Below are 24,366 nucleotides of genomic sequence, written 5' to 3' on the forward strand. Positions count from 1 at the left end.
TTAATGAGACATGGAAAACTATTTATCCAGTACGTGTTCTCTAGGTAGGCATCCAAGCAGGGTTGGTGTTCTCTATCTCAGCATAGCTGCCTTTACTCAGAATCTGTGTTCTGCTTGTTTCTGTAGGGCTGTATCCTGCCCTATGGAACACAGTATGCCTCACTGAAATATAATTTCCTTCTACTGTGTGAGGGGTTCTGCATGTTCCTCTCCTTGGTGCAGTTCAGCTTTTTGGCAGGATTTTTCACGGAGAAGACAAGGAGGAAGTTGCTGACAGCCTGCAGGTGTCAAGGTGCTGACCAGAAGGTTGAGTAGTTACACCCCATAGCTGTACCACAGCATGCACAGGAGGGAAAAACCTCATCTTCATTGCTGCAACTCCTACATATTGTATTGTTTCAAAAAGAAATGCCAGTCTCCTGAATGCTACAGAAGGTTGTCCCCTCCTCCCAGGCAAAACCTTTTCACTTGGGCTTTTTGCCAGTAGCCAGGATTTGGCCCATATTGAGAGAATCAGCCTCTTAGCCATGATCATTGTTCTCAAAACCTAAAGCTGCTCATATGGCGTTAGACTCCCAGCAGCCCACTCTTGTCTCCCAGGATAGTCCTTGCTATATTTAGGACTAAATCCTCCTGCAGTACCAGGCTGACCCCTTAACTGCACAGCACTCAACAGCCCTTTGCCTCTAGTCCTCTGCATTGCGTCTGCCATTGACCCTCAACAGGTCTGCCCTCACATTTGTGTTTGAAGATATGAAGCAAACCAGTTGTCTCATCAATTTGTAGAGGAGCCATAGCTAAATTTATGTGTTTCTTTTATCAATGTGCTTTTCCATGAAAGATTTACATTGTGTTTCCAACTATGTATCTACAGGGCTAAACAAAGGATTTCTGTGTATTACTCAAAATGAGCTCTCATTGCTTACAGTTATCCCTCTTGCTAAGGCTCTTTCTTACATTCCTGTGCTTTCAGCCCAGTGTAATTTCATTTTGTGGGCTGAAAAAAAAATTATGCTTTTTAGTTTAGCAGGGAGGTTGGTCTGTATTATAGGATATTTATTAATTTATTTTTTTTTTTCCTTAGTAGTAAAAGCAACTTGCTTGAATGTGAAAAAAATGCACCAGCTAAAATTTGGTGTAAATTTTGTGCCTTGAATACTTGAGACTGGCAAAAAAAGATTTTCCAGAGCAATTCACTCTTGACCAAGACCCTTATGTGCCGTTTAGCAACCTGAAGCATTTCTTTTCCAACTGTAAATCCAGGACAGCCACGCAGTCCTGCAGAAGCCAGAGCATCCAGTCCCGCCTGGCCCTGCTAGATGGCAGCACTGCCGGCTAGCAGAGAGGCTCCGGGAAGGGGCTCACCCTGGTGCAGGCAGGCAGGCAGCTCAAACAGCCACTACAGCGTTTTTGAGAAGAGTGAAATCCTGAATGCAGAGACCAGAATAAGCAGATCGAGAAGCGCTCTTAGTGGGGATTTGGAAACATTAAAGGGAATTAGAATAAAAAGTGCACGTTTCCCTGCTTTCTCACCCCTACTGGTGTTTTCCTATCAAGTTCAATCAGGGCAAACGTGAAGGTCTCTTCTGCAGCTTCTTCACTGTTTGGCTCATCTCAACTGTGCCTGCTACCAACTACTTCAGCTTCCAGAGCTGATGCAGCAATTTTTACTGCTTTTTCCAAAGCACATTTTAGCACCATCATTTAGGTTGAATGCAGTTGATCATAATTGCTCCTAAAAAGTGTTACACTCAGTTTTGGCACAAGCAACTGCTAAAGCGGAGTAGTGTCCTTTCCTTTCTTTGGCATTTTGGGAGATTCTGGTGGTTGTGTGGTAGGGAGTTCTGCTGGTCAAACAGGATTCTTGAGGATGAGCTGGGAAGAGTACAGCAGAGTTAACAGGACACATCTCTAACCCGTGGATAGCAGGTTTTGCTGACTGCAGTATGTGTGTGTGCTGGCAGAGGGGTTAACCTCAGTTCCTTTGCCACAAATGCCTGTGCAGAGCAGAGGTGCCGACAGACAGGCACTAGGCTGCTGCCAAGTCTAATTGGAAGGTGCAGCAGTCACACACCATGTGCTTGTAGGAGCGTCTGCTTTCTCCTTCCCACGTCCTCTTTGTGCTATAGAGACAGCTCTTCCAAAAACAAACTCCAGGCAGGTTCTCAGTTGGCATCTCTTCCCATCCTTCCAGCAAAGGCCACAAGGTCTTCACTCAGGCAGCCCTCTCTCATGTGTGAATCTGAAGTAAATTCCTCCCCAGTGCCAAGCATACGGGTGGCACAAATATTAGCATTCATTGCATTGTGCTGTTATTTATTTAGTTGTTTAATCTACTGCTTTACATTGCTTGTGGCCTTTTCTTTTAATGGATTTGTCTGACATGCTGCAAATCTCCTTTGGAGTTGGCCAGAGGTTTGGCTGCATGATTGCAATACAAAAGGGGTCTCCAAATCAGCTCTCACTAGTTATTACCAGGTGTTGATGACAGGGTAAAGGAGTGCTCCAAAAGAATGCAGACGTTAGTGGGATTGCTACAGCAAGGAGGTTTCTGACCAGTTTATGAAAGGCAAAGTGGACACTTGCAGCTCAAGTGCATCTCAACAGCTATCTAGCCTTAGTGTAAACTGAGCTAAAAACCATGGAATAGAATCATTAAGGTGGGCAAATAACCCAAAGATCATGAAGTACAGCCTTTGACCAAATGCCACCATGTGAATTAAATCACAGCACTAAGTGCCATTTCCATTCATTTCTTGAACACTTCCAGGGCTGGTGACTCCACTGACTCCCTGGGCAGCCCATTCCATTGCTTAACCACCCTTTCAGTGAAAAAAATATTCCTGATGTCCAACCTGAACCTCTGCTGGTATAGCTTGAGGCCATTTCTTCTAATTCTGTCGCTGGTTGCCTCGGAGAAGATGCTGACCCCCACATGTCTTCATCATCCTTTCAGACAGTTGTAGAGTGCTAAGGTCTCCTCTGAGCTTCCTTTTCTCCAAGCTGAACAATCTCACCTCCTTCAGCTGCTCCTTATCTGAGTAACTTTCTAGACCCATCACCATTTTCATGCCCTTCTCTGGACATGCTCCAATACCTCAATTTCTTTCTTGCAGTGAGGGACTCAAAACTGGACACAGGACTCAAAGCGGGGCCTCTCCAGTGCCAAGTACAGGGGGACAATCACTGCCCTGGCCCTGCTGGCCATGCTATTGCTGATACAGGCCAGGGTGCCATTGGTCTTCTTGGCCACCTGGGCAGACTCTGGCTCATGTTCAGCTGCTGCAGACCAGCTCTCTCAGGTCCTTTTCTGCCAGGCAGCTTTCCAGTCACTCATCCCCCATCCTGTAGCACTGCCTGGGGCTGTTGTGACCCAAGTGCAAGATCTGGCACTTGACCTTGCTGAACCTCTTACCACTGGCCTTGGCTCATTGATCCAACCTGTCCAGATCCCTCTGCAGAGCCTTCCTGCCCTCCAGCAGATCAACACTTCCACCCAACTTAGTGTCATCTCTGAAATGGCTGATGGTGCACTGGATCCCCTCATCCAAATCATCAGTAAAGACGTTAAACAGGACTGACCCCAATACTGAGCGCTGGGGCCACCACTGGGGACTGGCTGCCAGGATGTAACTCCATTCACCACCACTCTCTCAGCCCAGCCATTTTGGTAGTTTGTAAGCAAAGAGTGCACCTCTCCAAACCAGGGACTGCTAGCTTCTCCAGGAGAAGGCCATGGGAAACAGTATTGAAGGCTTTTTTGAATTCCAAGTAGACTTAATCCACAGCCTTTCCCTCATCCACCAGGCAGGTCACCTGGTCATAAAAGGAAATCAGGTTGGTCAGGCAGGATGTGCTTTTCCTATACCCATGGCTAGCTGGGCCTGATCACTTGATTGTTCGGTATGTGCTGTGTAATGGTAGTCAAGATGATCTGTTCTATAAATGTGCTGAATGGGAAACCTGTGCTTGAAGTGAGCAAAGAATTGGCCATATCCTTATTCCCCATCATCACCGAAAGTTTGCAGCTCTGTTTAGGCATGAACAGAGAAAAATTTATATCAGCAAGTTCAAATTTAAGGGCTTTATGGAATCTAGCTGGTGTTCAAAGTTCATGAGAACATTGTGCTTGGCGTTTACAACTCCAAAAAAATCTCAAGCCTGTCACAAAATATCAAGATGAGTAAAATACTAGTGAAATTAGGAATGGATGTTTAACCACCGATTCTCTTCTTGTCTCATATACACAAATCAGAGGAAAGAACCAAGGTTTTCTGCTAAAAAGAAACATTCTTAATGGAGAAGGTAATTCCTGGCATCTACCATGTGCCTTATGCAAGCAGATGTTATTATTTTTTTATCATTCAGGATTTTTCCCACTTTTTTTTTAATGTTCCCAATGTTCTGCTTATCTGGTACTCATGCCCTCCTCAGGGTCACTGTGCTTTGACTGTGAGGGGGAAGAGAGACCTGAGATCACATTGCAGCACATTGATTTGGAGCAGGTGCAGCTTTGAGATGGTTTCTGCTATCTCAGCCACCTCCTACATTCCCGTCTGGATTGCAAACTTTATTTTTTGCTCCCCTTTTCCCCTCTTGTCAGGAATAATTTACTAAACATGTCCTTCATCTCTTTCCAAAGGTAAAGCTTGTGGAAGGAAAATAGCCAAGAGATGCTGAGCCTCATCAGGGTTTATTTCCCTGCACTTAAGCTGTCAGCTGTCAGGGTTGGGATTTCCTATTGGTTTCACATCATTGTAAAATAGAATTTTTTTGTGATTTATCTCATTGGTTCCTTTATTTTCTAAAAGGGACAACATTTCCCCCTTTTAAATGTACTTTTTGTTCTTCTTTATATCATGTAATGGTTGTGGCAAGTGGAATGGTTATGTTGTCTGAAGCGTAACTCTCATGACAGAAGACCATGTACAGACAGTATGCTCAGTGAAGCTGGACAGCCCTCAGGACCACTGCATATTTTTCCCACCATGGAGGAGATGTGATTCAGATGCATAAAACACAAAAGAGCATCTCCTTTTTCTCAGAGCGAGATGCAAGCAGATCCCATTGCCTATGTTGCCTTGGTTCAAGAGCTGGGAAACAACAGTCATGGGGACCTTTGATAGCAAACCTGTTCTGCTTGCAGGGGTCTTGTAAGGGATTTGTTTGCTTCCTGTAGATGAAATCCACTGCACTTAGAAAAACAGGTTCTTGTTCACTCTCCATGTTAGACTGACATTTCCCAATGTGCACCCATGGTCACAGGAGAGTATTAGTACAGCCAGCACTCATCAGCAGCATGCTGTGTGAGGGACTGAGTGACTGGTCAGCTCAAAAAGCCAGCTTGCCAGGGCTCCCTCACACATGTCAAGTCAGTGTCTCCACTTGCAGCTGCCACTGCAGTGGCCTGAGATGGCAGCTCGGTGCTCAGATAGAGCTGGCAAGGCTGCGGGGGAGACCAGTGGGAGATGTGATTCCTGTCAGCTGCTGGCCAAATCTTTAAAGACTTTTTTTCCCTGCCTTTTATCTGGTTTCATAAGCTACCTTTTTATGGTTTAATAGATCACTTGGGCAGTTTTGTTAGATGATTGTTTTAAATCCTTGGGTTTGCAATGTAATTCGCTAAAGGATTGCTGTCTTAGGGCTGGAGCAGGGAGCTGTGAGACTGAGCCATATTTGGGAAATGGTACACGGCAGTGGCTGGGAGAGCCCACACCACCTAGAAGAAATGGTCCTCCTGCTCTTGTGCAGATGGGGCACAGGAACTGTAAAGAAGTGTTGCAGTGATAATTCTGGACAGACTGCTCACAGTGGAAGAGACTAGAATGTCTGCAGCTGCATTGTTAAAAGTTACACAGGTAGTGCATTTACTTTTTCTGTTTAGAGAACCAGCAATAGTGAGCTCATCACCCTGTAATAAACAACTTAAGAAATGGAGAATTATCTCAGTATAGAGATGGAAAAGCTCAGACTTCTTACCAGCACTGTCGCATAATGTCAGGGAGATTGTGCATGTTTATAAAGTGCATTGCATTGGGAAATTTCTGTCTTTAACGTGGTTATCCTTCCTTTCCACCCTGTGATAAAAAGGTGGAAAAAAACCCAGCTGCTCAGTAAAATAAGAAGTGAGAGATCAGTGGGTTGCAGTGATCCAAAGTGAGCTAAAAATCCATGACAGAGAAGGACAAGACAATTTGCACACATTGCACAGAGCAACTAAATCCAAGCCCACACCTCTGCCTGTTGCTCAGGCTTCCACAGAAGAATATGATCAGTTGTTAGATCTCCTGTAGTCTTCAATATATTTATGGAATGAGGAGCTGCTAAACACTAGCTGTAGGTTCTCCCTAGGAAGTTGCAGATTCTAGAATGCATAAGAGAAAATAGCTTGGTGGCAAAGAACAGAGTAGGCTACAGATCAAAACAAATGTTCTAGCCACTGGTTTGTCCCATCCTGCAGCTAGATTTGGAGTGTAAATGGGCTGGACACACACTGCAGCCACAATTTTAGCAGAAATCTTCATGGTGCAGTCTCAGTAGGGATTTTCACTGTAGCAGTGCAAGTTGTCCTGTACTGTTGCAAATTGGAAGTCAGTCTTTGCTGATCTGAGCAACTGGCTCAGATTTCCAGTAGGTGCTTCAGAAATGCAGTGTTGTAAAATAGATTACTAGTGTATCATTCATGCCTTCAGTCTAGAGACTGTTGAAAGCAAGCCCTTTGCATTCTTACAATTAAAAAGTTAAGTTTGCTTCTGTAGCTATGCATGTCTCTCTTTTTCCTATGCCCAACCTTCTTTCTTCATTAACATTCAAAGCCTAGGAATAGTTATTCCCTGTTTGATTATATCTGTGGTGATCAGCTGAAAGGTAGCACTGTTGCTGTTTAGTGATTCCAAGATGTGAAAAGCAGAGAAAATGCTTCATACCAATTAGCTAACTGCAGTGGCAGCAGGGCTGTGGCTGTGTAATAGTCCTGTTTCAGGGAAGAGCTTCAGTTAAGAAGGCAGCTTGTGGTTTATTTTATCTCAGCATCAAAGCAATTTTTTCTCCTTCTGACCACCAGTTACTGAGTTTATACTGTTTTAAGGTCAAATACATGAAGTTGTCTTGACATGAGCAAGAGTGATAGTTGTCACTGGTATACAGGTGGGTTGTATGGCCAGCCTCGTGTGTTGTCCTTTGCCTCTGTCTGTGTGGCAATGAAAACTGGAAGTTATTTTCCAAAAATGTTATCCTCATGTTTCTGACCAGACACAGTTGTCTGACCACTGGTAAAGAAACCATTTGGAGACATAAAGACAGTAAAAAATTATTCATGTCTAGCAAAATGTCAATATAAATATCCCTGTCACCCACCATGTTGCCTGAGCCACAGCACCTTCCTGCCCACTCAGCACCTGTCCCACCTGCACCCTGCTGGTACTGGGTGCTGGAAAGAGGATCACTGAGAGTATGAAGGCTCTGGAGACCCCTTAGGCCCTTTAGTGTTGAAGGGCTACAAGGCTCCCACTTAACTCATCAGTCTCCTCATGGTCCTGGAAAAACACCAGTTAAGTGGGTTTGTTTCCCAAGTAGTTACAAAGAACTCATTAGGAGGACATGGAGTCTCCTTGGAAACCTTAAGATGTAGCAGTACAGGCAAACTGGTTGAGGTATGGTTTAAATCAGCAGAGTCTTGAGTTTATGCTAGTTGAAGTATTTAAGAGAGAACTGATGTTGAAAATCCTTATTCATGCGAGAGAATGCAAACCTTTTGATTATCATATCCATGATGTGCATTATTTTCCCTCTTCTTGTCTTAGGGCATACTTGGCTCATTCTGTCCTGCATAAATAGAACAAATGTCCCACAGCTGGATGTCAAATCTCATGGAAATGCTGTACATGAGCAGTATGAAACTGTGCCCTACCATGTGTTTTTTCTGAAGCAAGAAGGGTGACAGTTGCCAAATAGCTTTATATGAACGATTCTATTGCAAAATCTTGTGCTGTCCTTTGGATAGATAGCGCTGCACAAATGAGGATCTGTCAAGACTAAAAGCAAGTATGGAAATTAACCAGTAAAAATTGTTCCACACCAGGATGTAGCTCAAAGAATACTACATTTATGCTGTGTCAAAAGAAAACCAGCGGCCCTCATAGGACTACACCAAATAGTGTAAGAAAGCTGAATTAAGCAGTTCTTCTGTGTATAGACAGGTCATTGCTAATTACCCGTGATGGTGAAGATAAGGGAATTCTGCTTGGCTTGTTAACACACTGAAATAAGCTATGTGACTTCTGTCTGGCTTGGTTCTTCTAAAGTTTCACGTACAATGGCTTTAGGGCAGGAGAGGATATTTCACGTTGTATAATTCACTATAGATAAAACTGCTCATTGACTCTATAAAAGTACTTCCTTGGGCAAAGTCTAAGAGAAAGGTCCAAGGTGCCTTTTTTCCTCTTGAGCCCTTCAGTGTGTTCTCAGTCATTGTTTGGTCAAAGTATTTTGATTTGATTTTCCTGGTGTTTGGGATAATATCTTTTGTAAATCCAGGGATAACTAGGAGAAAAGCTGACTGTGTTAAAGGATTCTCAGCAGGAAAGTAAAGCTTAGCAAGGAAATTAGACAAGGGTATGTATTAAGTTCTGCTGCAATGAAACACCACTTTTTAAATTTGAAGATACACATAGTAAGTGCTCTCAGTGCAAACTGGTAACAGCAGTTTGGCTTAAGAGATGACCCTAAGAGAGAGACTCATTCAATGTAACTTCATACATAGGATGTAGCCGTCCACATCGGAACTAGTCATATAACTTCCCTGCACAGTCACCTCAGATACAGGCTTTTTCAGGACATTAACACATTGGCTTACTTGAGTGCATGTCTAAAGTGGAGATGGAATGTGTGCAAGTATCAGTTCCCCTCCATGAACAGAAAGGGAGTGCTGAGTGATTGTTCCAGTACCTGTAGCTGGTAAAATGAAACCTAATCTATGAGACAATTTCTGATCTTCATTTCTTCTTTCCAGGGTAGGCACTTTCTTATAATCTGGGGACTTCAGAGTGTTGCAATCTTTGCAGAATAATCCTGATGAGTGAATAATGTGTGCTAGCCTTTGGGGTGAGGGCCGTCTCTCTGTTTTGTGTTCATACAGCCCCAGGCACAGCAGGGTCCTGCCCCAGGATGGACCTCGTGTACACCACCACAACACAGATAATCAATAACAGCAGACTTAATTAGAACTCTGATCAGTCTCTCTTCCTTCCAATTCTCCGTGTTTTAAGTTCCTGCGGTGTCTAAATGAGGTTTGATAACAACTCTCTGTCTCTCATTCCTCCTATCCCACAGGAGCACATTTACAAGCTGATGAAGAGTGACAGCTATGCGCGCTTTCTGCGTTCGAATGCTTACCAGGACTTACTGCTGGCAAAGAAGAAGGTATCTGTTGGAAAGGACATGCTTGCATCTCTTAGCACGTCTTGATTCTCGCCTGCTGCTTGCTGCAAGTGTGAAAGTGAAAATATTGTTTGCATTTTTTTTCCTTTAAGAAGGGAATGAGCACTTTTATCTTCTTCACTGGGGGCATGGCATCCATGTGCACAGCCTCAGCATGAGTTTCGGGGAAAACATGGTGACTCAAGGTAAAAGTAGTGTGGGAAGGTGTTTATCTTGCACAGCTGTCTCCCAAACTCAGTGCAGACAATATAAATTATATTACCTCTTCCTCATGGAAAAGATGGCATGTGATATGAGAGGCAGAACCCATCAATCCTTTCATTACTGGTGCAAAATTCACCTGTTAAGGTTTTCACCTCCCTAGTCTCAGCATGTGATATTCTTTTTGGATGCCTTACCTATAGATCCCCCTGCAGCAATTCCCATACTCCTTTCCCTTGCTTTTGCCTCCCCAGAGATGCTTGCTTTTCCTCAGAGACAGGGAATAATTGCAATGCATGTAGTAATCAAAAATTCCAGCCGCATTGTCTCACAAGAAATCTGGGTTTGAGCTCTTCTTAGCCTTTTTGATATCTGCATGAGCTCTGCCAGCACTATGATTCTGTCAGAAGCCTCCAGATCAGGGTAGCAAAGGAGCAGTTATGTGAAATTACAACTCCTGTCCTCGAGTCCACTCTTTCTAAGGGGTCTAGGAGATAAGCTACTGATTGCTGCGTGTGTGGCTGTGCTCAAATGCTTCCTGCAACTCCTGATTAATTCCCATAGCTCTGTGTGTGTGTCTGTGTGCATGTGCATGCCATGTACATGTGTGTATGTCCTAATTGCATTTGGCTTCCAGGACTGTACATAAACTGACTCCTGACTCCTGAAGCCTGAGTGTGTGGTTTCCCATCACCATCTTCCCTGCTGTTTTTCTGCTGCATTCTCTGTGTGCTGCCAAATTACATTGCATCGGCACAATACAATGAAATCCCAGTGGTATTTTTGTCCTGATTGTCATTGTGTGCCCTAAAAGCATGCATATGGTGACAAAAGGAGACAAGCCCCTCTGTCTGCTGTGCCTGAGACTACTGGCAGGTGGATTAGCGAAAGGTAGTGGAGGGCAGCAGTCAGCCTTCTGTTTCAAAATGTCTGGTCTGAGACAGCATAAACCAGTGCTGCTTACATTTAGAAGGGTTGGACCTGACTTAGCTCAGAGACTGGGGAATGAAGAAGGCGTGAGGCAAAGTCTTCTGATGGTATAAACCATAAAAGCCCCTGCCATCTTCCTACCCCCAGCAGCTTATGGCCCCCCTACCGCCCAGTCTCCATTGAACACATGAGGGTTCGTGTGCTTGAAAGCCAGGAGAGCTTTCTCCTCCCAGCCAAACCCATTCAAACCAAAGGTTTATTTTTTTGCAATTGTTGTTTGCTGTCAGATCAAGCCCTGGATGTGTCAGCATGACATCCTCATCCCCCTGCAAACTGCCGCAGGAGCGGGTTTTGGTGTCATGTTAACGCAACCGTGAAAGTAAGAATCAAGTTTCTTTTAGAAAGAGCTGTTGGGTGCACAAGTAAACATATGAAGGCACAAAAAAGGCAGGAGTAGATCAGTGCAGATGTGCTGTTCATCAGCTGCACATAATGTGTGTGGGGGGGGGGGGGTTGGGGTTACTCCAGAATCTGTAAAGCTTTTTGCAACCACATTACACTGTGTTGGGCAAGTGAATGTTTTGGAAACAGTAGGTACAGAGATGAAGATGTTCTTTTTATCCGCTGCACATAATGGGTGTGGGGGGGGGGGGGTTGGTGTTACTCCAGAATCTGTAAAGCTCTTTGCAACCACATTACACTGTGTTGGGCAAGTGAATGTTTTGGAAACAGTAGGTACAGAGATGATGATAGAAAGAACATGACATTTCTGTATGCTGAGCCACATGGTCCTATCTTTAGGACGTTTGGTGCAGCTTTGAGAGGCAGCCTTTTAAAATTCCTCTAAATAGCTAGAAAGCAAGGGAATAAAAAGAGGAACCCAGTGACACATTAGAGCCTGCAAATAAAGTCCTGGATTTACCGAGGTAAATAGAAATTCAGTGCAGTTCTTTAAGTTGTGATGAGTACATCTCTCTGAGGCCTGTCTTTCCCCAAAGTCATTATCCTCACATGGCTTGTACACCACGCTGATATGACATAGCTTACTTTCATTACTGAAAATAAGTTCTGTCAGAAGCACAGCGTGATGGACGTGGGGTAAAAGAATTGCTTGCACTAAGCAAATAAACTACGGCTTCAGATTCCCACATTAATGTTTTGTGGATTAATTGGTGTCATTTAGGATCTTTTGCTCTCCAGCACTGGGTTATAGCAAACTAAAAGGGCAGGCAAAAGGAAAAGGTAGACTGTGTGGCTAGAGCACAGAACTGGGAGCCATAAAATCTGTATGCTTTTCCTGGTTACCCTACATGACTTCATGTGTGAGCTTGGGGAAAAAAGTTCAACCTTGCCTGTCCTATATCCTCCTCTTTTTCAAAGGGCAATAATAATAGTGACCTGCTCAGCAAGAGAGATGCCAAAGGTTGATTAGTGCTTCAAAACATACTTCACATTTCTGGTATTTGTAAAATACTGTAAGTTTGAAGAGTTACTTTCTTCCACACCATACAATAACCACAGATGTGAGAGTTTTCCATGCCTGCTCTGGGAGTACACTAATGGAGAGAGAACTTCTGGGTTGAGATTGAGATACAGTGACAGAATTATGAGGGGAACATATTGTTCACACCACTAACTGATGCAAGACAGCAGACATGGGCTGTGTACAGGCCAGACATACATATTTTGTTAATCCATTTTAGATGTTTTTTCTCCGTTCTTCCCAGTGTCATTATTGCAAGTAACCACAGTATTACTGGCCTCAATCCTGCAGATTCATGGTGCTCAGCAGGGAACATGAGGTTGGCCTCCAGCAAGGGTGTGATTAGAAGCAGTGAGCTGCAGAGGGGAAAAACTGGGTGTAGCCTTCTGTCTTGAACAGAAGGCCTCCTCCCTGCCAGGCTGGAGGAGAGATGAGAACACAGCCCTGTCCTCAGGAGGAATGGCCATATGCCCAGCCCAAGTGGAGCTTTGGGCCTCCATTCCCAGCCCCCTCTCTGCAGCAGGTAGAAATCATGGATCTGCTGGAGGTGTGTGGCTGGGCAGTGAAGGGCTGGACGTGCTGAGATCCCTGAGGGACTCGCTGCGTTTTATTTGTGTATCTATGCAACACACCCCGCTGGTGCTACGCAGAGTCAAGCACTGACCTGCTCCTGTTTCTGCTGATAGGCACCTTGCTGCAGGATACTTACAGCAGGTAATCACCACTGCATTGCCCTCCAGCCCTCCTCCACAGTAGCCAAAATGGTGGCTGGGTGTCCTTAGACAGCAGTGATCCACCTGTCAGGACAAGTGCTGTGATAAACTTCCTCAGTCAAGGCAAGTAGGCATTTTGGCAGGGTGACTTGGCTGCAGAGCAGGGGTTTATTCCCTGGGGAAAGAGCATTGTGGATTAGTTAGTGCACCATGGAAGGGGATGTGAGTGCACAGGAACTTTTGTTAATGGTGAAGAAGCAGCCAGACACGTGCTCTGCTAGTTATTTTTGCAGAGAAGGGAGCGAAAGGAACAGAAAAGACCTCGAGGTACTTTCCATTACTCACTGCAAAGGTGAAACAATGACATTGGTTGGCATCTCTGCATTACTGAAGCGGCAGCTGAACTGTCACAGTGCTGGTGTTCATGTCAGCCTGGGATGGGGTGGCTTCCTGTCACCCAGCCCTGCCCACAGGCAGGGAAGCATCCTGGAAAGACAGCCACAGCTGTAGTGCAGACAGGCTGCGAAGCTATGGGAGTGAGCCCTGCAGCACTGAGGGAAGAGCAGGTTGGTATTTTCTTGATTTAGAGTATTGTTTTGCTCTCCAGCTGGTTCAGTGTGAATTCACCGTGATCCTATTCAAATGAATACACAATATATGCAAAATACTCTGGCCATTTGGTAGCACTGTACATGCCCTTTGTTTTCTCACTTTGGACAGGTAGATGTGACTGGCTGAGAAGCCCAGGATCAGCTCCTGGCCTTTTCTGAACCCGGGGTCAGGGATATTATTATTCTTTATTTTTATCTGATCACATCCCCTCTGGAACACATTCTTTTTCATCAAGTTCAAAATAAACCCCACTTCACACTCCAAAGTCTCATACCAAAAAAAGAATTCAGTAGCCAACAAAATAAATCCATGGAGGGAGGGAGGTAAAGAATTTTGCAGACCTTATGTTCAGAAGACTGAGTTTCTATATGTATTTCACTTGCCCTTTTCAGATCCCTGGCAAAAAGTGTCGGCAAGGGGATGCTTAGGAGCTTCATGCCATGAGGAGCAGGCTCCATTTCCAGCACACACCTTTTGAAGCATTGCTTTTAACCACACCCCCTGTTGCCAGCTGCTCTGTATTGTTCAGGAATGTTCCTGTTGCAGATTATGCCCCCTTCTCAGTCCCATCAGGGCACACATGGCCAGTTCGGTTCAGTGGCAGGACTTGTCTTGAATGTTATAAAGGTGCTGAGCAATTTTCTCATAATTACTTTTAATAGTCAATGTCAGCTGGTTTTCTTAAGTTTTCTTCTACTTAATTTCCATGCAAGCAGAATCTACACAAAGGAACTTAAAGTTTGGATAGCTGGGTAAATGATTAAAAAAAAAAGGAAAATTCAGAGAAGCCAGTCAATAATTAGTGAATGGCTTCTATGTGGTGAGCTGTATTTTTCTGTTGTCTGCCTGGGCTGAGAGATTTTCGTCTGATGGTTGTTTCATATTTTATCCAAATGCATATGTCCTTTGCCATTAGCTGGTGGAGTCTGTTGGTGTATTTACTGGCAAAGATTGTATTTTTTGCACCTGGGAGGACTGCATGATTTGGCATGCACTTGTGTTTGTCTGCCTTTGCCCCTTTGCACACACAGTGTATGTTTGTGCAAAGGCTGCTGTGGCTGCTGCAGCAGGCAATGGCTCCGGGGTCCACACCCCAGGTCTGTTCCCAGGACTGGGATAGGTGTGATTCACTCTTTCAATTATTTTTTTCCTTTTTGCACTTTGTTATTTTTAAATTTCCTTCATCTGGTGTGCAAGGCAGCCTCCCCAGCTCAGCCCCGTGCTGCAGAGCTGTGGGCAGGCATTCCCTGCACGGCAGGCAGCCAGCCACACGGGCAAGCAGACAGGAAGAGCCAGCGAGCTGAACAGCCAGCACCCACACCCACGGACATTCAGACTGCTCAAGCCAGCTCATCACTCTGCAGCCAGCCTGCCTCAGCTGCTTTTTATTTCACTAGAAAATGTCATGCTTTGACTCAGAGCTGGATGCCATGGGGATGAGCTTTCCACGCATCCAGCTGGTCCCAGCCTGCCACCGCCATGCCAAATGTGCAGAGTGACTGTAGACCGTGCTTTGCAAGGCGCTTCTGTGAGACACTGGCGGTGCTCTGGGGGCTGCTTCCCCACACCTCCTCAGCTGAGGTAGGCAGCAAACAGCCTTGTGTGGGGGCCCCTGTGCCAGACAAGCTCTCAGCACCTCAACAAGGTGCTCATGGTCTTTAAAGACCACCATCCTGCCTTTCTGCTGGGTGGGAAGATGCATCACCCTGCTCTGTAACAGAGATACTAAATTTTGACAGTGAGTGCAGGGGTACAATGTGGCCTGTATAGCAGCTCGCTGTCCTTTGACCCCAGTGCACACCAGAACTCCACTTCAAAATGCAATTGGGTCAGACACTGACTTTCCAGCCTGCAGCAATATCATGCCATAGACTCCAAGTGCCTTGCTCCCCTGAGCCTTGCAGAACACTCAATCTTTTGTTCAGGTATTTCTTCTCCTGAAATTGTGTCTTTAACTTGGCTGCTGGTGGGTCTTACGACCTGTGTAGAGGCTCAGTGCCCAGCTGGGCACTGCCTTCCTCAGTCCTGCTCACTGGGACATGTCCAGCCAAAGTAGCAGGAATGCAGCTCCTTTCTGTCACCTCTGCTGTCTTGGGGCGTAGGGACACCACTGAGGCTACTTCCAAGAGGGAATCTGTGATGCTCTGAGCACATGCATGGCTCTAATATTCAGCCAAAGAGTGGGGCTGATGTTTCTTTTGCCTTTTCTCTCCTCTCACATGCAAGGAGAGGCAATTAACCATTGGATTAGTGCATGTTAAATAGTCCTTTGGGGCCCATTGGACTGGGTACGTCACTGCCTTCCTGCCAGCCAGGAAGGCTCCTTTATTCCTTGGTACTTGCTCTGAGGCCTTGGCTCCATCCTCTGTGTGGGCTAAAATGATGTGCCTCTAGCTTTCACTTTTGATAGAACTTTGGGACATCAGAGCTGATTCTGTGGCTTCCTCAAATGGTTATAAGTGTGGAGGTTGCTTATTTCTTTCTTCTGGATAAAGAACATTTCTTGTCTTAAAAGGGCCTTATGTTTTGATTTCATATTTGGTGATGCAGCAGGGACAATCTGCCCCATTTCTCCATGAGATGCTTAAGACTAACCTTGTAGACATCAGAGAACAGTGAAAGCTGTGGTAAACATGCAGAAGAATCAAAAGGCTTTGCCTAGACTCAGCTACACAACTTCTCATCCAATTTATCTGGTCTGGTTTTGGCTTCTTTGTCTTCTCTACCTGATTTTTGCACTGGTCCTTTGCCCCGGGGATTGTTACTGCAGCTGAATGTGTGGCAAATGGTATGTCAGGTAGGTGCCTCTCCAGTGCAGTGCTTGTTTCCAGTGCACTGTGATGCACCACATTACTTTGGTTTTCCCTTACATGTAGCTCCTTATTCCCTTCGTGGCAGTTTTATTTCCATCTTACCACCCCCATTTTGCTGGCTCACCACATTAAAATAAGTGTCTCTCCTGGAAATCTGCAGTGCCCACAGCTTTCTGACTACAGTGAGCTTTCTTTGGTAGCATTGAGTTTCTTCTCTTCTCTATAACTATTTTTTTCTCTTAGATATTCCAGCAAACATGCCAATAAATTATTTAGTTCTTCCTTGTTAGTGGCGATTAGATCTCCCTTGTGCCAAATGAACGAAGTGCTGCAGTGAGCAGCCTTCTCAGGGATATGTTAATAAAGCCATGATGCACACATTTGTTTTTCTCACAGTGCAATTGAATGTCTTCTTGCATATGAATAGTCCTGTACTCCAGGTACAAAAATATCAGTGCCCCGAACTGCTCTGTATCTTTCCGTCGTCTTGCAAAGACATGCATATGCTGTCTTGTGTTTTGACTTACTGGAAATATGCCTCTACTCTTTGGATAAATAGAAGAGTGTAGGTTCAGTGGCAGTGAGTGCAGTGGTGGTTTTCTTCCAGTGCTGTATCCACTCAGACATTGCTTTTTAATATTGTAAAAGCTACTGTGGTTTTTCCATCTCTCTACACAAGTAGATGGGAGCCTGTGATAGCTGTTTGGCAGATGTTAACCAGAATCAGATGTCTCAGCTTGAACAGTAACAAAAGGAAAATTCAGTGAACAAGAAATCAATACCAACAGCTGTAAGACACAGCAATGCACAGATATATATGGACCATTCAGAAAACTCACAGTGGAAAAGTGACATTCTCTGAGAGTACAGGTAGTGATGTCTCTCATTCTTTAAGGCGTTTTGATTTCTTATGTTTGCTATTGCAAACATTGATTTCTGCTTTTTACTTTTTTTACAACTTTTTCTTCTTGCTGCTTCCTTATATTTTGCTGCTGTTTTAAAAGACTGCATTTAAGCTGAAGGGTTTTTTTCTGTATTTTTATCTCCCTACTTCGTTCCCTGTTAAGCCAGAGAATGAGCAAGGTCGTAGAACTTCTCTAGAAAAGTTCACTCGCAGCGTGGTAAGTTCCTTTTCTTTTCCCTCCTCCCTTTCCTCAGAACTTGGTGAGTTTTCCATTTTCAGCTGGGGGAAATGTGGATGCTTGACTTTTTATTTCATCCTTTATTTTTGCAGCTAGCATCTCGGCAGCTTCTCTCTTAATACCGTAGCTCATCTAAATAGTAGCTCTAAAGAAGGGGCTGGGGGTGGGGGAGAAATGGCATAATGCTTATTCTAGCTTATCATCATTGCAAAAGCAAATCAATTTTTTTGTCTAGAATTAAATACAAAGTTGCCTTTTTGCTACATTCCCACTACAGTGTTTGTTGTGGCTTTTCCTTGCACAATGAAGTAGAAGAGCATGGTTCTCATAGCTCCATTGCAACAGTATCTGTGCGGTTCCTAGTGCATGGATAACGATACCCCACATACGTATCCACCCACAGCACTGCAGCCGCTTCCTCTGTTGCCCCCATCTGTCAGTGCTCATGTAAATAGTGATGTGCGATACCCTTTGCCTCATTGATGATACCGATACCGGAAAAGGAGCACAGTCACAGCAGGAAACATGACACTCTTACATCTTTTAGACAAGGAGACAGCGGGACCTCAAGGGCAGATGTTCTCCCTCTTTGTCCTTCATTAATCTCCAGTCTCCAGCCGGTGTGTCCAGAGCTTGGGCAAGGCCTGCTTGCCACACTTGCATTCAGGAATCTGTGCAGCAGTTTTTGTACAGGGCAGGAAAAGCAGGGAGAGGGGGCAGGACCAGAGGCAGATACTGCAAGTGGAGTGGAGTAGCAGGGATACTGGACAGCACAGACTGTGTTTTGAGCTGTATCAAAAGCAGCATGACCAACAGGTTGTGAAACGGGATTCTGCTCATCTACTCTGCTCTTGTGAGACCCTCACCTGGAGTGTTGCATCCAGCTCTGGAGTCCCCAGACCAGGAAAGACATCAACTGAATCCAGAGGAGGACCACAAAGTTGATTAGAAGAATAGAGTACCTCTTCTACAATCAAAGGTTGAAAAAGTGGGTTTGTTCAGTCTGAAAAGTGAAGACTTTTGGGTTATTTAATTGTGGCCATCCAGTACTTTAAAGGAACCTACAAGAAAGACAAGAGGGACTTTTTACAAGAGCATGTTGTGACAGGACAAGGGCGAATGAATTCAAACTAAAACAGAGTAGATTTAGATTGGATGTTAGGAAAAAATCTTTACTGTGAGAGTGGTGAGGCACTGGAACAGGCTGCCCAGAGAACCTGCAGATGCTCCATCCCAGGAGGTGTTCAAGGACAGGGTCGATGGAGCTCTGAGCAACCTGGTCTAATAAAAGTTATCCCTGTCTGTAACAGGGAGGTTGGAACTAGATGATCTTTAAGGTTCCCACCCAAAGCATTCTATGAGTCTGTGACATTCTTGCATATGTGTATATATATATATGTATATTTATATGTACACTACATACACACACATGGCATATAAATATAGCACCTTTGTAAATCCTGAGAGAAACAGGAAGCTGTGCAGGTAAGTGTGAGCTGCTTTAGAGCAAATAAGCCAAGAGCAGTTCTTCCTGACACTGCTGTGCTACTGCACAAGCAAACCCAAATGTAACATACAGGGCTTTGTAGTACATCCACTGGCAGACTTCCTGGGGAATGTATTTATATAGCTAATGCATATGCACACATTTAAAATATGTTGATACAAAATACATCACTATGCCCATCTGCATATTTACTACTTTCTAAGAGTCTGCCAGGGAGAGGAGTAGGAAAGATTTTAAAAAAAATTTTTTTAAAACAAACTATGCAGAAATATTTACATCAAGTGGTAAATTCTGCTCCCAGATTTGCCAAGTACGTGGAAGAGTAACTCTCACTTTACTAGACTGGCTGGGTTTATAGTTGCACAGCCAAGGATGGATTTTTCTCTTGCATTTGATTTGAAGGGTAACTTGACAAGCTAAGTTTGGGATGCTATGATTAGAATGTAAGGAGCTCTAAAGAAAATTGTAGTAGATTGGTTGGCACTTTAGTGCATTTTTGTCTTACTGGCGAGAATGCTGTAAATATTTTTTTTTTTCATTTCTCTTAATACAGATATAAAATCTCATCTTCTGATGGCATGGTAATTACCAGAACTTGGAAGAGTCTGAATTTTTTATACTTTGCATTATGGCAGTTTGTCATTGCCATCAGATGAGAAAACAGTCACTATGTCGACATGTGATAATGTCCTCAGAGGACAGTAACACCAGTGAGAACTTTATGGCATAGTCAGGGGACTCAATTAAGATGAAGTTAATTCTGTATGCTCTGGTTCTCCAATATGCATTGCAGCTCCCTGACTGTGTAGGAGTGGAGCAGTTCAGCAGTCCATACTTCCAGAGCTCCACTGTGCTTTGTGATTGCTCATTACAGATCACATGTTCAAGCTGGCCCTGCATAGGCATGAAGAAGTTCAGTGTATGCTTAAGGTTTGGCTGGAACAGACCCCCAGTTTGTCTCTCTTCAAGGGAGGAACACTGAGCCTATTTTGCCAGCAGATTATTATGAGGTCACATTTCCAGTGATGGCTGTAAGACAAATCTCAAAACAAGTAAGGGCTAAAAGTTTATTTGCCTTAAGGAGCCATAGTTGAAGTGAAATTATCTCCCAGTTTGACTGAACTATTAATTTCCTGTAGATCTGGGCAGTTGGACTCCAGACTTCTCTGCCTGGCACTGGGAGGCCCAGTAGACCCCTTGGAAAATTTTCAGATTTAGCTATAGCATGTGACCCAGTATTTTGGGAAATCACAGAATACAGTTGGAAGGGACCTCCAGAGATCACCTAGTCCAATTCTCCTGCTAAGGCAGGGTCACCTAGAGCAAGTTACACAGGAATGTGTCCAGGTGGATTTGGAATGTCTCCAGAGGGAGCCTCTGTGGTCTCCTTGTGCAACCTATTCCAGTGCTCTGCTACCCTCAGTGTAAAGAGGTTTATGGGACATAAGTCTGCCAAGCCAATCTCTAACCCAGCCCTCTATATCCAAGGAGAAGTCTCCTTTTCTCTACCCTTCCTCTCTTACTTCCAAAGTCTGGGATTCCCAACCTCAGCACTAAAAAGTGAGACATTCAGTAACTGGACCTTCTCTGTGTCTTCTGTCACCAGGACATGCATCTGATTCAGCAGCAGCCCCTCATTTTCCCAAATTTTTCTTTTGCAGCTGATGTACTTTAGAAACCCTTCTTGTTGTCCTTCATATCCCTTGCCAGACTTAATTCCAAATAGGCTTTGGCTCTCTTTGTCACATCCACATATACTCTGACTGTTCCTTCAGTCCTCCCATGTGGCCACCCCCCTTTTCCAGAATTTGTTTGAGATTTATTAGAAACTCCCTGCTCATCCAAAAGGGTCTCCTGCCCCCTTTGTTTGATTTCTTGCTCATGGTGATACACTGGTCTTGAGCTTGTAAAAAGTGATGCTTGAATATTGACCAGCTCTCTTGGACCCCCTTTCTTCTAGAGCCCTTCCTTTTACATCATTGTACTCAAATCTGGGGAACACTGCAGGTGGCATAGAGCCAGAGCAAGAGCATGGAGGTAGAGGTTCATGATCCTTTCCTTGCTGGAAATACTGTATGTACAGTGTTGCTTTCCATATCAGAGAAAGCTGACTTGTAGCCAGAAGACCAGACACATCCAGCATCTTAGAGAGTCTTCACCTGAGTGAAAAAAATCAGACTCTCTAAGTTTGCCTTTTCTGGTTTCTTATTTCTCACCATCTCTTGATTGACAAAGACAGGAAAAAATGCAACATTTCAGAAAGAGAAACAAAAGAGAAACAGTAAAGCTTTGTGTTGACAAACTACAAAGAGTATTGCAGGCTTTTTATCTCTTACTTGAGTTAAGCCCCACCTGTGAAAAATCTTACAGTGCTCCCAAACTGGTCTCCTGCACTGGGTGGAAAGCTGTACACCTGGTTTTAGGAGCACAACTTGGAGCAAGTGGAAGTTGTTTTATCCACCTGGCTCCTGCTTATGTTAGTCATAACTCAGGAGTCAGGGATTAGCTCCAGACCATTTGACATACTTTAGCAAGACACCATGAAGTTCTGCTAGGCAACCAGAGGCTTTCCACCTTCACATGGATCAATGAGGAAAGAACAGGGCTTTACATGATTTTTTTATACCAGTCTTCAAGATCCATTGTCTTGTCTTCCTTGGCTTGATATTTTTGACCAACAGAAGGCATCTCATGACTAATGAATGGACCAAGTTTTTGCACCACATCTTTCTGAAAGCCATGTGCTGTCTGGTCCACATTAAGCATGACACTAAGAGCAAGGTTTTGACAGGGCAATTTTCACTGTGGTGATGGTTCACCTTTACTTCCAGGTCCTTGCAAAGTATCAGCTGACACCTTAGCACCTTAGTGCGGTAGCCAAAAGGACCTGTGCCTGCTGTGGTCAGGTCCTTCTGTACCAAACGACATGGTTTGCAGTGCCTGTCTGGATTCCCCTTGGAGTGAGGGAACATCTGTCTGATCCAGCCCCCAACAAGCCAGGCACCCTCAGCCTCCTCAACTCACCTGACAGAAGTCTGAAGCTGTGATGTCCATGTGTTTCATGGCAGCTTTGTAGTCGCAGGACCAAACATGGTCATCAGTCATCTGGTGAGCATCAAAGGGCCACATCTGCATGGTGGCTCAACAGAACACTACAGGGCACATGCTGCCCAGCGCTGCTGGAGCAGAGGGGTGGCAGATGTCTTTTCTCCTCTCTTCAGGTTTTGAAGAGTCCTCAAAAATACATAGGCAGCATGGTGGTAGGATAAACATCACAGTACCTGGCCCCTTTGGCCCTATGTCAGGCTCCCATGCTCTGGAATCACAGGCATAAACTAGGCTGGCTCTTCCATGCTCTCCAGGGTGCCCTGGGGAATGGTCAATATCCTGGAGTTGCAGAGCTAACAGTCTATTGTTTGGGAGCACTTACTAATCCATCTCATTTCAAAAAGGATGGCACTGTGCATGGTGGTAGGTTTATCTTATTACAATTTTCCTTTTGAATACAACAAGGCTTGACATTATGAAAGGAGAGTTAGCCTGTCTTCTCTCCCAAGTGAAGATAAATGGCATCATAAAAATCAGACACCATGTATCATATATGTTATAAATAATATCTAGTATTGAAGTAATAACTTAATTTTAAAGACACACATACACACAAATCCATATATCTACATCTCTCTCTTGTGTCATATTTCATCATCTTACTAATTAAAAGGAGCCTGCTATACTATTTTTAGCCCTGCAGCCTCAGCCTAGCTGTTTAAACCACTGTGGTTTCCCATCTGCTTTAGAAATTATTTAATAATCAGATAGACAGAAGCTTAGTTCTCATAAGCTGAGATGATCCTTCAGGGCCAAGTGTAGAAGGAAAATATATTTTAATGAGTACATTTAGGGGAACTACTGCTGCTTTTTGTCTCACAAAGGAAGCCACCAAGTCTCTGCCTAACTTGCACTGGTAGCCATTTGCATTTAATAAAGGAGGAAATAGGAGGGGGGTCCTTTGTTGCATCTTGAGCATTATCTCTGAAAGCAGCAATGGGTACTTCAGCAATAGCAGGGATTAAACCTATGGATACCAGCCTCAGCAGGTAACTTAGATAAGCCTGGGCCATCATACCCAAATTTGAATTCAACCTTTCCTAAAATGGCTATATTCCAGGGAAGGAATTTTCTCTGGAAAAAACAGGTGTTAAAATTTATGACTCAGTGTCCAGGTGGTGACTCAGTGCCGAGACCTCTGGATTTTATTCCCAATGGATATTTCTTTAAGAAAAAAAAAGGCACACCCATATGTACCACTTTTTAGAGGATAAGAGTTCTCAGTCTTTGTGCTTTAAAGGACAAGAGAGTGACCAGAGCAGTGATCTATTCTTTAGGCAGAATTTTTAAAAATTCTGGCTGAACTGACAGGTGTGAAACACTGTTACACAGTATGTTCCTGGACTGGAAAAGGTCTTTAGCTGAAGAAGGCAAAGAATCTCTTGTGTAAATTCAATGCAGTGTTGAAAGAAAATAAGGTGAAGGATGAGATGGTCTGTGTTTGAGCTGTGTGGGAAGTAGACTGTAGATTAAGGATGTAACAATAAGGGTTTTCAAATGACCCTTCTTCAAAGAATCCTGGACATTTTGGATGGAACATTTTGTACAGCACATCGATAAAGATTGAAGATTGTCTCAGTTCCTAAGCACAGGTTAATAACTGAATCGACAGACTGGTCCAGCTTCATTAACCATAGCATAGGCAGAAGGAGAAGCTGGGAAGCAGGAGCTGTTGTCATCCTTGTGTTAGCAGCACCAGTCTAGTGGTTTTGTATTTTCACCCAGAAGCATTGTAGGTGAAGCCCCACATGACATCCTTAATGGCTGTGGAGCCAGTGCTCCACCTGGGTTTCTTATGCAAGTATAACTTTTCCAGAAACAAGAATGACAGGAGGTCTTGTATTCAATGTATTTATCATGCTCGCTGCCCAAGATACTTTTTGTCTGGAGCCTAAAATGCCTTTCTCCTCCTTGTAGTGATGCAAACTGACATTATCATGGTAGCATTTATTTTGCTTTAGTTTTCTGGTATCTTTTGGTAATTTGATATTGAACAATTCTTGTTTCAGGATGTAAATGCATCCCAGTTCAGTGCCCAGAGAAATCCATAGTTGCATATTTAATTTCAGTTCCATATGTATCTGCTCTCTTGCATTATAAAGCTGTGAAAGCTTTGGTTTCTACCCTGATTTTCCTGGCTGTCCCTTCCTTGATGTCTCCCAGCTCCATGTTGTCACTTTTGTTTTTCCCTGCTGCTGCTTCCCCATCTTCCTGACCCTGAGCTTCATCCCTTGGCCACTGCTATTCATGCTCTTTTTTATGTTTTCTTGGTTTGTGTACTGCTGGATCAGAGTCTGAGTCAAACTCAGTCCTATTCTTAATTCATTAGTGTGGTGTCACACAAGTGAAATCTTATCTTCCTCAGGTGAATTGTGCGATGTTTTGTACAGCTGTGTCACTGTGATGTATTATAAATAGT

General features: G+C 44.1%; 1 protein-coding gene across 3 annotated transcripts in view; it reads left to right on the forward strand.

Annotated features, from left to right (window-relative positions):
- RGS6 (regulator of G protein signaling 6) overlaps nucleotides 1–24,366 on the forward strand; it is a 262,968-nt gene that overhangs the window by 224,709 nt on the left and 13,893 nt on the right. For 2 of the 3 annotated variants that reach the window (XM_039705211.1, XM_039705210.1), the window contains 2 exons: nucleotides 9,331–9,420; nucleotides 17,258–17,311. In XM_039705211.1, coding sequence (XP_039561145.1) covers nucleotides 9,331–9,420; nucleotides 17,258–17,311 — 144 coding nt within the window. The remainder of the gene's footprint in view (nucleotides 1–9,330; nucleotides 9,421–17,257; nucleotides 17,312–24,366) is intronic. The other variant, XM_039705212.1, reaches the window with a different exon arrangement.

This window comes from Passer montanus, unplaced genomic scaffold (assembly GCF_014805655.1).
Source record: "Passer montanus isolate IOZ18808 unplaced genomic scaffold, ASM1480565v1 scaffold18, whole genome shotgun sequence".
In the NCBI taxonomy this organism is placed as follows: Eukaryota; Metazoa; Chordata; class Aves; order Passeriformes; family Passeridae; genus Passer; species Passer montanus.